The sequence below is a fragment of the Jaculus jaculus genome, chromosome 6 (assembly GCF_020740685.1).
Source record: "Jaculus jaculus isolate mJacJac1 chromosome 6, mJacJac1.mat.Y.cur, whole genome shotgun sequence".
NCBI lineage: Eukaryota > Metazoa > Chordata > Mammalia > Rodentia > Dipodidae > Jaculus > Jaculus jaculus.
This window is the reverse complement of record NC_059107.1, coordinates 90577835-90593176: the sequence shown is the minus strand read 5'-3', so window position 1 is coordinate 90593176 and position 15342 is coordinate 90577835. Positions and strand designations below refer to the sequence as shown.

General features: G+C 43.2%; 1 protein-coding gene and 1 pseudogene across 1 annotated transcript; both read left to right on the top strand.

The window, feature by feature from the left end:
• Positions 1-877: 877 nt before the first annotated feature.
• On the top strand, positions 878-13454 carry LOC101596763 (annotated as a pseudogene).
• Positions 13422-14637, top strand: LOC101610766 (eukaryotic translation initiation factor 1A). The gene has a single exon (XM_004668553.2). The coding sequence runs from the start codon at positions 13478-13480 to the stop codon at positions 13910-13912; it is 435 nt and encodes a 144-aa protein (XP_004668610.2). The 5' UTR covers positions 13422-13477; the 3' UTR covers positions 13913-14637.
• The last annotated feature ends 705 nt before the right edge of the window (positions 14638-15342 follow it).

Genomic DNA, 15342 nt, shown 5'->3' with positions numbered 1-15342 from the left:
TCTAATTTTATAAATTTGGGTCTTCTCTCTCTTTCACTTAGTTTTCTAAGTGTTTATTAATCTTGTTTATCCTTCCAAAAAATCTGTATCTCATTGATTATTTGAATTAATTTTTGTTGTTTCTATTCCGTTAATTTCTGCCCATTCCATTTTTTCTTTCTGCCTACTATTTTTCCTTATTTGTCCTTCTTTTATCAAGGCCTTAATGTGCATCATTAATTCATTTATTTGTGTGGCCTCTGGAAGTTCTTTTTTTTTTAATTTTTTTTTTTTTAATTTGAGAGCGAAAGACACAGAGAGAAAGACAGATAGAGGGAGAGAGAGAGAATGGGCATGCCAGGGCTTCCAGCCTCTGCAAACGAACTCCAGACACGTGCGCCCCCTTGTGCATCTGGCTAACGTGGGACCTGGATAACCGAGCCTTGAACCAGGGTCCTTAGACTTCACAGGCAAGCGCTTAACCGCTAAGCCATCTCTCCAGCACTGGAAGTTCTTAATGTAGGCATTTTAAAGCTATAATTTTCCCTCATAGTATACCTTCATTGTATCACATAGATTTTGGTATGTACTATTTTACTGTCACTTGATTCCAATAAATTGTTGATTTCCTTCTATGACTCATCTGTCATCCACTAGTATATTGTTCAGTTTCCATGAGTTTGGGTATATTCTATAGTCATTCTTGCTATTGATCAGTAGGTTTATCCCATTATGATCAGATGGAATATAAGGAAGTGTTTCAATTTTCCTATATTTACTAAGATTTTGTGTCCTAACATATGATCTATTTTAGAGAAATTTCCATGTACTGTTAAAAAGAATGTGTATTTTGCTTTCTGTGTTAAAGCTTGACTGAGGAAACAGGCACAGCACTGACATGGAGAATGATGCCTGTGAGTTTATGGACCTGCATGTACAGTGGAAAGGCTCCACAAGCAACCACATCATTGGTGTCAAGGATCACATGTCTAGTCAGGTGAATGAGGATGAGGTTGTCAAGGTCACAGGCAGGTTTAATGGACAGTTTAAAACATAAGCCATCTGTGGGGCCATTCTCAGAATGGGTGAGTCAGATGATCTATTTTGTGATTAGCAAATGCTGATGGCATTATCTAAAAGAACTTTGCAACTGAGAAAATTGTGGGTGGGTATATTCATGGAATATTTGTCATAAATGAACAATGAGAAGCTTAAAAAAGAATGTGCATATTATAGCATATAGATAGGATATTCTGTAAATATCTGTTAGTGTTGGACCCTGAAAGGCCCAGGCGTGAGGCCTAATGGAACTTCCTGAGCGTAGCTAAAGTGTGGCGACCTGTCTTTGGCCAGCTATGACTCAGCAAGATGCCTAATGGCTTCTTGCCTGCCACCTCCGCATGGCAGTTGAAATTACCATTTCAATAGTTATAGTTTACCATTGGCCCTTACCTCTCCTCCCCATCCTAAAATCCCCACCTTCATCCCCAACATTATATAGGCAACTGCTCATAGCAATAAAGAGAGTTTTCTGTGAGTTCCTGCTTCGAAAAGACTCCTGACTCAGTGTGGTTTTTCTCTGGTGGCCAGGAGAGGCTTCTGAGTCATTGCAGCTCATCTTCCTCCTCAACCCCTAGGGAGGAACCAGCAGGCCTGGTCCTTCCCTCAGCACTACCTGCCCAGGGAGGAGCCCAGCAACTGGCGCCTAACATGCGGCTCTTGGAGTCCAGCAGACTAGTGCCCCGTGAGAGGCATTCATTGAGGAGGTCATCAGTGTACATGTGCGGGTGAGCATACCCTCATGAGTTATAAGGCAATCTTCATATTTAATGCGCTACACTTTGCTTCTATAACCTGTACTTACTTGTCGACATCTCTTCATTCTCTTTCTCTTTCCTTTCACTTTCAGTTCACAGACAAGCTGCATCTACGGCTTTTGCACAACATGTTTACCTATCTTTTGGATCCTTGTGGTTGTGTTGTACTCATGTGTCTGTGGGTTGCTATGGCCCTAATTTTATGGACATTTCTCTCTCAACTTTATAATAAGGGACAGTCTGCCTCTTGTCGCGTCCGCCTCGACCAGCAAGGAAGACACAACCACCAGTTCTTCTTACAGCAGTTTATTCAGGCAACTTCAAGCTTCATCTCCCCCGAGCCTCGGGCGGGGCTTCCTTATAAGCGCACTCACTCCGCCCAATCACCCCAGGCTACGCAACCTCTCCAGGCAAGCATCAGAAGCCAATGAGCAGCAGTGAGGGCGAGCTCCTCCAAATATGGACTTGTTTGTCCCAAGCATAGAACTTCCGTCAGGTGCCATCTTTAGGGCTTGGCCCGAGGGGCTCTCCACAACCTCTAAATCCAATCCTGCCTTAGAATCTCTCAGGGCACTCCTAAAGAGTAGAGGGCTTAATTTGACTGATAATCAGGCTTGACAGACTTGGCATTGCCTTCTTAAGCTGGTGCAATGGCTTCTGGAAGGAAATCTCTTTGATTGGGACACATGGGATAGGATAGAGGCCTTTGTTTGTTGGGCACATGTGGAGAAGGGTCAAATACCCCCTCAGGGGCCCTCCCTATGATCTCGACCCTCAAGGACTGCTTCCCTCCAAGGCCAACCAAACATAAACAAAAGACAGAGGAAAAAGATAGTATACCACCTGATCCGGCTACTCCTCCTGGACATACAGCTTTAAAAACCCCAGAAAAGAGTACATCTTTATACTCCTTACTCGATCCCTTTGAGAGTGCTCCCTGGCCTTCTGGGGGGCCTCCTCCACCTCCTCCATCGACTAACCCTTTTTGGACCCCCTCGGCCCCTCCTTCATATTCGGCTGCGAAGCCACCAGAAAATAAAGCTACTTTTTTATTTCCCATCAATCTAAATCCTGGGGGCAATCGCCCTGCTGCCTGGTATCCGTGGGAAGCTCAGGACCTTAAGGAGATTAAAAAGGCTGTCTTGAGCAAAGTAAAATGCACACAGGAAGTCCACTAGAGCAGCCACTGCTCTGGCTCCAAGATCCCAATCACTTTGTGTTGTGTGTAGTTTCAGAAAGACTACATGACTTAAATGCTCCTTCACTCATGGAACATAAAACAGACATCTCCCTAGATATTTTTGCCTCTTTGGACATCCTGCATAGAAACATGCATAAATCGATAGACTTGGGGATGTATTTATTCAGCACATTTTGGTGTCAGGCTTGACAAACTGTTTGATCGGGCAGCTCTGCTTATTTTCTAGGTAAATCACTTTGTTTGTTACTGTAGGTGCCATTCGCAGTGATTAAAGACTGTTTACCATCATGGTTCCTCACAGGGAGAGACTTTCATTATAGAAATTTAAGTCTTCCTCAATGGACATGAGGTTAAGACACTGAATCAAAACTTCAGTGTAGTGCCGGGCGTGGTGGCACACACCTTTAATCCCAGCACTTGGGCGGCAGAGGTAGGAGAATCACCATGAGTTCAAGGCCACCCTGAGACTACATAGTGAATTCCAGATCAGCCTGGGCTAGAGTGAGACCCTACCTCAAAAAACAAACAAACAAAAAACCTCAGTGTAATGAGGTTTTAGAGTCTGTAGAACTGATTTAGAGAAATCCTTGTCCCTTTTCCCAAGGTCAGGCTTTTAGCTGTCTTTAGATATCAAATACTTTGAGAATATATTAGCTACTCCCCTACTGGAGTTGGCTACATGTATCTATGATATTAGTAACTATCCTTTCACTTTGGGGATAGTTCAGGGAGGTAGAGGCACTGTCTCCCATTTTCTCTGGTGACTTGGAATGTGGAATTTACCATTTTATCTTTAATTCCTCAGAGTGATATGGTAGAGTAGAACTTGATGCAATAGCCTTCTATTTTTAGCAGGAAATTAGAGAATGCTTGGGATTATATAGAATTGTTTCCTGTAAAAACTAGAACTATTTATTTGTATTTAAAACAATGTCTGTTATTTGTACCAACTCTTTCTTCCTCCATGTGAATAAACACAAGACAGTGAAAAAAAAAAAGGCTGTCTCAAAGGATGGACCCAACTCTCCTTGGGCTGAGACCCTATTACAGGGACTTGCCCATCAACCTTGTAAAACCCAAGATTGGAAAAATCTATCCAGGGCTGTCTTGTCAGGTCCCCTATACATTAAGTGGTGTGCCTTTTTTAAAGATGAGTACCATACACAGGCAGAACAAAACCAAAGTCAACAGCCCCCTGTGCCAATAACGTTTGGTATGCTCTCCAATATCTCTGATCAATATGCTACAGGCACTAAACAGGCGGCTATCCCTGACCCGTATAGGGTCCAGGTCAGGGCACTGGGCTTGGTGGCATGGATAAAGCTTGATGAGGGACCCTCTGAAACCTCCCTTATGAGTATTACTCAAAAACCATCTGAGGATTTGGCTACATTTATAGATAGGGTGGAAAAAAGTCTCCAAAGAAAATTTCCCCCAGGGGCATTACAAGATCAGTTTACTAAAATGTTGCTCTGGGAAGGGATGACGGCCAATCACCGCCTTGCCTGTGCAGGTCTCAAGGACAACTCCATAAGTAGATGGATTGTAGCCACCAAGGACGTTGGCACTATCTCCCATCAGGCTAAGGCCATGGCTGCCACCCTTCAGGAAAATAAACAGAGAGATCTGGCCACTATGACCTGCGCATTTCAGTTAAATCCTAAAAAATCAATGTGTTTTGGGTGTGGGGAAGAGGGCCACTTTAAAAAGAAGTGCCCCAACAAGACAAAGCCTACCCTGCCCTCTGGGGGGATGACCAATGCTTCTCACACCCACTGCCCTAAATGCAATAAGGGGTTTCATTGGGATAGGGAATGTCAATCAAATTTTGACATACAGGGAAAGCCTTTAAACTCCTCCCGGGGCTCCCCCCAGCCCCGTTAAAGATGGGGAAAGAGATTATCAAAGCCTATTGGACCATCCTTCTGGTCCCCGGCCTTAGACCCAAAATTATTTTAAATACTGGCAATAAAAAATTCAAACTTCTCATCGACACTGGAGCGGACTGAATGGTCCTGAGAAAGGAGGAAGTGCCCCCCTCCTGGCAGCTTATGCCTGGCCCTCCCCTACTGGGAGTTGGCAGGCAATCCACCTCCTGGAGGCTGCCATATGGCTCCCTTGGACTGACCCAGGTGGGGACAGGGGAAAAGTCTGCCCTCTTGTGGTGATTGGGCTCACTGCTAACTTACTGGGGCAAGACATCCTTGGAGATGCCAAGGCTTTCATCACTACTGACCATAAGGCCTTTTATAATGATTTGTTAGGCTAAAAAAAAATTATATATATATCAACAACAGTTTGAGCAAGGGAAGGAATGTCCTCCCAATTACTCCAATGAACACCCCCAATTCTTCTAAGGGCCACTGCCCAGCCCCCCTCCATTTAAAACCCAGTGGAGACCAGGGGATCCTATATGGGTTGAGCAGTGGCCTGTCCCTTCTTCTAAGTTACACCAACTCCACATACTTATTGATCAACAGTTGGAAGCCGGACATATCCATCCCTCCACTAGTCCCTGGAACTCTCCTGTCTTTGTCATAAAAAATCCTAATGGGTCCTGGAGATTTTTACATGATTTAAGGAAGATCAATGAGCACACGATCCCCCTCGGAACCTCCAAGAGGGGATTCCCATGGATCCCAGCTATTCCCAATATATACCATATTACTATCATTGACATTAAAGATTGCTTCTTCTCTATCCCTCTCTATCCAGGAGACATGGAAAAATTTGCATTCTCTGTACCCACTGTTCATTTTTATGGCCCAGATAGGAGATTTGAATGGACTGTCTTACCTCAGGGCATGGCTAATAGCCCACTCATTTGCCAATATTACCTGTCATCCATTTTCTCTTCTCTTTTCAATCTCCCCAATACCCTGCCTTATATCTACATGGATGATATTATTCTTGGGTGCCTAGATTCCTCCACAGTCCAGGACCTTACCCACCAATGTCTAAGTATCCTTCATACTCACAGCTTTAAAGTAGCTCCTGAAAAAGTTCAAACTGCACCTCCCTTTAATATCTTGGGCTTGATCCTTCCCCTAGATACAGTTTCACCTGCTAAACCACAACTTTATATTCAGGATTCTTACACCTTGCCTCAACTCCAGAAGCTCTTGGGAGAAATTAATTGGATGAGGCCCTGAATACTCATAACTACTGAAGAGATGTCCCCTTTGTTTGACCTCCTAAAGGATCTTAACTTCTCCTCTGCCCTGGCCAGCAGGGCTTCAACGGGAGCACAGACCCTAGAGAACCTAAAATGGAAGGGACAAGAGACACGAAGGAACCAACAGCAAGACAAGAGTCTGATCAAGCTGCAATTTTTATTTTTCTCAGGGCGCCTTTTATACAGAGAACATGAGAGTTTGTCAGTAATTTAGGTATTGCTACAATTCTGTTTTGACAGGATAAGGTCGTAGGCCCAAGGCCACAAGATTAACGACTTTAACAAAGAGCTGCAGGCTTTGTGTCTTTCCAGAACAGACAACTTATCACAAAATGGAGTCATTACTCAAGATAGAGGCACTTTTGGTTGCCTAGTGCCCAGAAGCTTGACCATAAACTGGCCTTTTGCAAAAGATAAGATTCTGTAAGCAGTCTTCTGACCAAGCAGGCCCAGGCAAAATGGAGAGGCTTTTGCTCTATGGCTCCCGACATCTCCTCCCTTCTTTTATACAAAAGAGGGAGAGGCCTGCTTTGCAGCAGTGGGCATTAACCAATTAGGGGAGTAGGGCCCCGACTCCTCCTGTGGGATGTCTTTTCCCACAATCTTTGGCCCTTGGTACTTTTTGGGGAGGGGAAGCAGGGCCTATGTGGCCGGAGAGCGAGGCACAGCCTTAGTGATCACAGTTATGGTACAAACCTCCATGCAAGCCAGGTATACCTCTCAGGGAATCCAGAAGCGGTCAGATAAGGACCTTCCCTTGCTGTGCTATGCCTCACACCCATGCTGGTGCCCACATTGTACTCACACACTTGTGAATCAATATGCATAGGTCTGACTTCTATGCAGTTCCTGTCAGATGGGAGTCACTCAGATCATTTTAAGTGTAGACAAGTGCCAATGAGGGAGGAGATATGGGATACATCCGCAAACTAGGGCGAAGGTTAAGCACCTAGGCCAGGGGGCAGTCGCATAAACTGGCCTTTTGCAAAAGATAAGATTCTGTAAGCAGTCTGTTGACCAAGCAGGCCCAGGCAAAATGGATAGGCTTTTGCTCTATGGCTCCTGACACTCCTCTCAGGTAATTTTGTCCCCTTGTCATCAACAAATTTTTCATAAGGTACAACAGGCTATAAATACTGCAAACCTAAAGAGATTCAATCCTGATTTGCCCATCTCCCTCTACATTTTCTCTGGCAAAACATTATGCACTGCACTGTTGGCCCAGGAAGGTGAGCCCATCCAAAGGGTCTACCTCTCAATTGGTGGGGTCCCCAGAGTTTATAGAGTTCTATAAGCACTTGCATTATCAAGGGCAGAGATACTGTCTGGTTGTTTGGATAGAACCTCACCTTATTGTCACTCCCTGTAAGAGAACAGATTTCACATGGGTTCACAGAAATAATAACAGAGTTGCTACAGCTCTCGAGGGGTTTCTAGGTAAAATTGATTGCCATTATGGCCCCCACAAATGGATGAGTTCTTTCTCCAAGTTAGACTAGAAGCCCCCCAGGCTCTTTCTGTCTCAACCTAACCCTGACTTTCTTACCGTGTTTACCTATGGAGGGCGCCTGGGGGCTTCCCTAGTCATTTACCCTCCCTTAAAACAGTAAAAAGAGCCTATCCCCATAAAGTCAGTCTCCCATGAGGTTGAGGGGTCAGCACAATTCAAAGAACTATTTGATGTCGTTCTAGCTTTGGACACTATTCAAGAGCCATTTAACTTATTTTCTTACAGCCTTTATGTTGTTAATTTATTACCCAACCTGGTTGAGGCCCGTATTAGACTGGACTCCAACCCTATATCTCCTCTGATGATTCAAGCTCGTTCCCTACTCAAACAAAGAAATAACCCCATTTTTCTTCAACATCTCAGGGGTCATCAAAACTTACCAGGATTTCTCTCTCGAGGAAACAATTTGGCTGATAAAATGGCTTCTATGCCTCAGTGTAATACTATCACAGAAGCTACATGCTTCCACTTATTGACCCATGTCAACTGGAGAGGTCTCAAGCACAGGTATCCACAGGTACCAGTCAAAGACCTTAAAAAAATTGGCCGGCCTTGTAAGTCCTGTCAGCCTTTCCTTCAAATACCCCACCTTCAAACTACATGAAGTAATCCTCGAGGGCTCCACCCTAATCATCTTTGGCAATGTTACACACTATTCTCCATCTGGAAAACTTAAATATATTTTTCTTTCAGTCGATACCTTTTCCCACGCCTGCTGGGCATCAGCACATGCTGGGGAAAAATCTAAACATGTCATTAGTCATATGCTTCAATGTTTTGCCACTCTTGGGCTGCCTGCTCAAATTAAAACAGATAATGGCCCCTACTTCGCAAGCAAGGCCTTTATAGATTTTCTCCAGACATGGAAAATCTCACATTCCACAGGTATCCCATACAGCCCCTGGGGCCAGGCTATCATTGAAAGATATAATCAGACTCTCAAGTCTCAATTACAAAAACAAAAGGGGGAATCCTTACCCCCACGATCAACTAAAAAAAGCATTATTTACCCTAAATATTTTAAACTCTTCTAAAGAAGATAAACAATTATTCCCTTTTCAAAAACATTGGTCCTCATCCGTTACCTACAGTTCTATCTGGGTAAGATGGAGGGACCCATTGACTGGGGCCTGGAGAGGACCAGCCCCGCTCCTCACAGCAGGGAGAGGGTTTGGATGTGTCTTCCCTCAAGATGAAAAAAGACCCAGCAAGAGACCTAAAATATTTGTCCCAACAAGGGGACACTGACAATCACTTCTCTAGGGAGTGTCCCACCCATGAGGACTGTTCCTAAAATGGTCCTTCAACCTGCTAAACTAAATAACTCCCTCCCTTGAGGAGGATTGCTGGCTTTGCCTCTGATCTGGACTCTCCAGCTGATTGCAGTACAGTTGTCCATACGATCTTAAAAAATTACTCAGCCACCTTCCCCATCCCTGTCCAGCTTTTCCCAATGTTTCCTCTGGGCATTTGGGCCTTGCCTTCCCCTAATAATTCCAGTATAGATGTGGGATACACTCATCCTTCCTTCTGTGCTTTTAACACAACTGAGCCCAGTGCTCAATGCTGCCCGCCTTCTGGAATGGTTGATATTTGTGGAGGTGGGATGGCCTATGACTTTCTGCCCACCAATTGGACGGGCCTTGTGCCCCAGCCAACTTAATCCCAGATATAGATATCATCCCTGGAAATGAGGCCCTCTCTATGCCTTCTTTTGGTTATAGCGGAGGGAGCCCTATCTCCAACAACAGCTAGATTCCCTGGCTGAGGTAGTCCTACAAAACAGGAGACAACGAGACCTACTAACGGCCAAAAAGGGAGGCGTATGTTTGTTTTTACAGGAAAAATGCCGCTTTTATGCCAATAAATTGGGAATCGTCCAGGACAAGATTAAGAGGCTCCAGGAAGACTTGGAGAGGAGGAAATGGGACCTTCAGGACAACCCGCTGCAGATGGGCTTACATGACTTCTTACCCTATCTTCTCCCTCTACCTGGACCCCGACCTCTCCTTCTCCTTCTCCTTCTCCTCACTGTTGGGCCTTGTGTAATTAAAAAAATTACACAATTTATTCACCAGCGGCTAGAGGCAATAAAACTCCATCAAGTCGAGATACATTATCACAGTCTGGCAACTTAGGAATTAAGTTCCTCAGATAACCCCCTGCCACCTCCTCTGCCCTCCATGTGACTGGTGACGGGTAAGATCTCAGACTGACTAACCTAAGACAGGCCATGGAGTGAGTTCTCAGTGAGCTAAACACCTAGTACCCAGTGATGGGTAAGATCCCCAACAGGGGACAACCTAAGACAGGGGCCATGATGAATGCTCTGAGCTAAACACCTGGTATCCAATGACGGGTAAGATCCCCAGAGGGGGACAACCTAAGACAGGGGCCATGGTGACTAATGCTCTTACAAAAACAAAAGGGGGAGATGTTGGGCTCTGAAAGTCCCAGGCATGAGGCCTAGTGGAACTTCCTGAGCCTAGCTAAAGTTTGGCGACCTGTCTTTGGCCAGCTAGAACTCAGCAAGATGCCTAATGGCTTCTGGCCTGCCACCTCCATGTGGCAATTGTAATTACCATTTCAATAGTTACAGTTTACTATTGGTCTTTACCTCTCCCTCCCATCCTAAAATCCCCACCTTCATCCCCAACATTATATAGGCAACTGCTCATAGCAATAAAGCGAGTTTTCTGTGAGTTCCTGCTTCAAAAAGACTCCCCACTCAGTGTGGTTTTTCTCCGGTGGCCAGGAAAGGTTTCTGAGTCATCATACACTCATCTTCCTCCTTAACCCCTTGGGAAGAACCAGCAGGCCTGGTCCTTCCCTCAGCACTACCTGCCTGGGGAGGAGCCTGGCATGTTAGGTCCATTTATTCTGTGGTATTTTATTTAGATACTTCTCTATTTTTAGCCACAATGATGTCAATTGGTGATAGTGGGGTATTGAAGTCACCCACTACTATTGTGCTTTGGTAGCTTGTGACTTTACATCTACTTGTATTTGTTTAATGGGATTGGGTGCACCCATGTTTTATTACTCTCATGTTCTCCTTGTCTACTGCAGGTAATAAATACTTCTCCATTCATTTTCTTTTCAAGACAGGGTCTCACTCTAGCCTAGGCTGACCTGGAATTCATTATGTCATCTCAGGCTGGCCTCGAACTCACAGCAATCCTCCTACCTCTGCCTCCTGAGTGCTGGGATTAAAGGCGTGTGCCACCATGCCCAACCATTCTTTTATGTCTTATCTATTCTTAGTTTGGCTTTGTATTTACCATGTCAGCCTGGGACAGAGTGAGAACTTACGGGGGGGGGAGGGGAGGGAATCTTCCATAATATAGAAAAGGAAGGAATAGTACCAAACTCCTTTTATGAAGCCAGTATTACCCTGATACAAAAACCTAATAAAGGCACAACAAAAAGAATTATAGACCAATCTCCCTCATGAACATGCAAAAATTCTCAACAAAATACTTGGAAACAGAATGCAAGAATACATCAAAAAGATCATTCACCCTGATCAAGTGGGCTGTATTTCAGAGATTCAGAGATGGTTTAACACATACAAATCAATAAATGTAATATATTATATAAATGGACTCAAAGACAAAATTACATAATCATTTTAATAGAGGCATAAAAGGAATTTGACAAAATCCAATATACCTTGATAAAAGTCATGAAGAAACTGGGAATAGAGGGAACATATCTTAACATAATTCATGATGTATATATGACGGACCTATAATCAACATTATACTAAATGAGGAAAAAGACAAGGGTATTCCTTTCTGTGCTTGTTTTCAATATAGTACTGAAAATTTTGCCTAGAACAAGAAAAGACACAAATAAAAGAGATGTAACTAGGAAAGGAAGTGATAAAATCACCTTTATTTTCAGATGACATGATACTATACATAAGAGATACTAAAGACTTTGTCAAAAAGCTGATAAACACTTTCCGAAAGTAGAAGGATACAAAATTAACACAAGAAACCAGTGGTCTTCTTTAATACCAACAACAAATAAGCTGAGGATGAAATCAGAGAAAAATATCCCATTCATAATTGCCTTATAAAAGCCTTGAGGGCTGGAGAGATAGCTTAGTGCTTAAGGCACTTGCTTGTAAAGCCTAAGGACTGAGGTTTAATTCCTCAGTACCCATGTAAAGCCAGATGCATAGTGGTGCACGTGTCTAGAGTTTGCTTGCAGTGTCTGGAGGTCCTGGCACATTCATTCCCATTCTCTCTCTCTCTCTCTCCCAGATGTGGTGGTGCATACCTTTAATCCCAGCACTTGAGGGCAGAGGTAGTGAAGGGTTAATAACTTTCCCTGAAAACCAGAGGGAACTAAGGTGTTAATGACTATCCCTAAAAGTAGAAGGCCTTAAAGAAACATCAGAGGCATTAGTCCCAGACAAGCCTGACAACTCCTCTGACTGACAAACTTAACTCAGAAATCCTTGAAAGAACAAAAGCTATCTGGGGTATTCTCACTAGACAATCTTGCTGAAAAAGCTTATTCTGAGCAAGGACACAAATAGCTATACTTCCTTATCTACTTCCCTTGGACCTACATCCAGTCAGTTTTTCTTAGGATTCTCCTTATACACACAAACTCCAGCCTAGCTCAGTGCTTCAGCCTCCATCCTGTGGGAGCTTATAGTCCCTCTCTGGGCTTCAATAAACAGTCTCTGTCTGTTGCAATCAAGTCCAATGTTTTCCTTTACTTTTCTCTTTCGCTTTATTTACATTTGGTGCTTTGACTCAGATCAGACCTCCCAGATGCCTTTGGATTGTGAGCTCTCTCCTTCTCTTTCCCTTTCTTCCTCTCTTTCTCTCTCTTGGTTTTTCTAGGTAGGGTCTCATTCTAGCCCACGCTGACCTGGAATTCGCTATCTCAGGCTGTCCTTGAGCTCACAGTGATCCTCCTGCCTCTGCCTCTTGAGAGCTGGGATTAAAGGCATGTGCCACCACGCCTGGCTCCCCTCTCTTCATGTCTACCTCCCTATCAGCGTTTCACTCCCTCAGGAACACAAAAGCCTGCCATGCTCACTACTCTGAATGAAACAGCCACCGGTTTAGACCTGAAACCTCCACTCTTTCCAGCTTAATACCTGGGGGCTTCTTCCTTTTCTTCTTTTCACCCTTCCCCTGGACTTTTAAACTCCTAATGAGAATCCATTGCCTTGTGATGACATCCTTCCACATCCTCATCAAATTACAGCCTTCAGGACAAGGTACTCATTCTTGCTCTGTGGCAGATGAGCCTAATCTCAGACCTTAGAAACTGAGAGTTTCTCACTTTTTGGTCCATGGATGATCAGATGCTCCAAGATCCTCTCACATGTTGTTCCAACAGACACCCCAAACATTATGAGTGTGGCGACACTCCCTCCTAACCCTTGGGTGTTATTGCCTTCCCTAAGCCTGGGAAACATTGCTGGTGGTGGGATTGGCTACTTCAAATACTCCTTATACTCCAAAATAGTCTCTAAATTATCTATTTCAAAAGACACCCCTCCAGGGCGGCAGCGGTGGCGGCTGGCGAGTGTGAACGTGTGCTGTCGCCTTTTGTCTGGAACCCACAGCTGCTAGAGCTCGGTTTCCTGCTGTGGATCGTGTGTACTCGCGGTCTACCCAGAAGCTCCGGGAGCTGGACAGCGCGTCAGATCTCCCACCAGCAGATAACTTTAGCCTGCGCATTCAAGCAGTAGCTCTTGGAAAAGAATCACAGCTGCCATCAGAAAGTAGCCTCCTGCTCTAAACCCACTGTTTGCTGTTGCCACCATGCCAAAGAATAAAGGTAAAGGAGGCAAAAACAGGCGTAGGGGTAAAAATGAAAATGAATCTGAGAAAAGAGAGCTCGTGTTTAAAGAGGATGGGCAGGAGTATGCGCAGGTAGTCAAGATGCTGGGGAATGGACGCTTAGAAGCCATGTGCTTTGATGGTGTGAGGCGGTTGTGCCATATCAGAGGAAAACTAAGGAAGAAAGTTTGGATAAACACTTCAGACATTATATTGATTGGTCCACGAGACTATCAAGATAACAAAGCTGATGTAATTTTAAAGTATAATGCAGATGAAGCTAGAAGTCTGAAGGCATATGGAGAACTTCCAGAGCATGCCAAGATCAATGAAACGGATGCATTTGGTCCAGGAGATGATGATGAAATCCAGTTTGATGATATTGGAGATGACGATGAAGACATTGATGATATCTAGCCTGTGCTGTAGTCCATGTTTTCTGAAGTTAGGATCTTGGCCTTCAACTGTTAAGAATAAAACTCCATTTAGCATGGGAATGGCTTGTTATAGCAGGTTAATATGTTTTCTAAAAATTATTTGTTAAAGTCTCTTTGAAAACTGAAGATGCTGATACATTTGAAATGACACATTAACACTGTTCTTTAGATGTTATGGAACTTGGCAGAAAAAACACTAATTCCACTGTTAAAAGAAAGAAAAAATGCCATTCATTTGTGACTACTTCATTTCTAGCAAATGAATGTATGCATTAATTGTCTTGTTATTGTCATGGTTTGCAGTATACCATAGTTGTTTAGATTCTTTATCTTCTAATTTTCTGCATGTTCTTTTGAGTCTTCTTCCAATTTAAAAATAACATAAATCTGCATCTGGAGTCAGAAAAGAAACGGGGCTATTTTCCTATGTTGTGATGCGTATTTTCATGCTAACACTCCCATTCGTTTTGTCCTTCACGTTGCCACCATCCAAAATAAGCAGTTTCTAAGTGCAATGCCTAACAGTAGCGGTTTTGAGTTTGTAAAATTAGTCATTGCAGAAATTGAACACTTGGTAATAACAATTATCTTGACATTAGAAATATGAATATAATGTTGACAATTTTTTTAATTTTTGCTTTCTTAAGGTATGTCCAAAAATAGAAAATGGGAGGAGAAATAAATATGTTGTAATATTTACATAGAAAAATTTTCAAACAAGATAAGTTTTTAGTGGTGCATAAAATATATTTTGCTTTGCAAAGTAGGTATGTAAAAAATGTGTAATTTTATTTTCATTCACAGTTTTGGACTCTATAAATAACTCAAATGCGAAGTGTAAATGAAAAGTTAATTTTGTAATTCTGTAAGCCTTCCTTAAATGAAGCTTAGGTTAAGGGGAAAGGAACCACAAGTTAAAGAAAAGGTGACTTCTGTTTTCTAAGTGGAAGATTCACAGGACTAGAAATAAACAAAAAAAATGTTGGCATAAGGAGTTGCTTTATCTTTAATAATACTTATTATGTTGTAACAGAATTATTCCTTCAATAAGTGGGTGGATAGTTTCCAAAAAAAAAAAAGACACCCCTCCAAAAAAGACACTCCATTGGTATGTCTCAAAAATAATTTAAAGAAACTCAGAATATCTGAGCTTCTGCCAGCCAAGTTACTACAACTCTTTATTCAAATTTGGCTGCAATATTCTCTAGACAATGGCCACCACTGACCCGAATTTGGTACTTTGGATTTCAGCATTCTCATTGGTCTGGATAACTTTCTCCAGTGACATAGCAAATGGTCCAAGGTTCCTTCCCCTGCTCCTGCCCCTCCTAAAACTCTATCCCTCACACACAGTTCTGTCAGTTGACCATGATTTGCCAGAATCTGTCCCTATCACACTAAATTCAAGCC

Bases quoted from the DNA above. Each gene is read 5' to 3' on its own strand.
- LOC101610766 (XM_004668553.2), top strand. From the start codon at position 13,478: ATGCCAAAGAATAAAGGTAAAGGAGGCAAAAACAGGCGTAGGGGTAAA.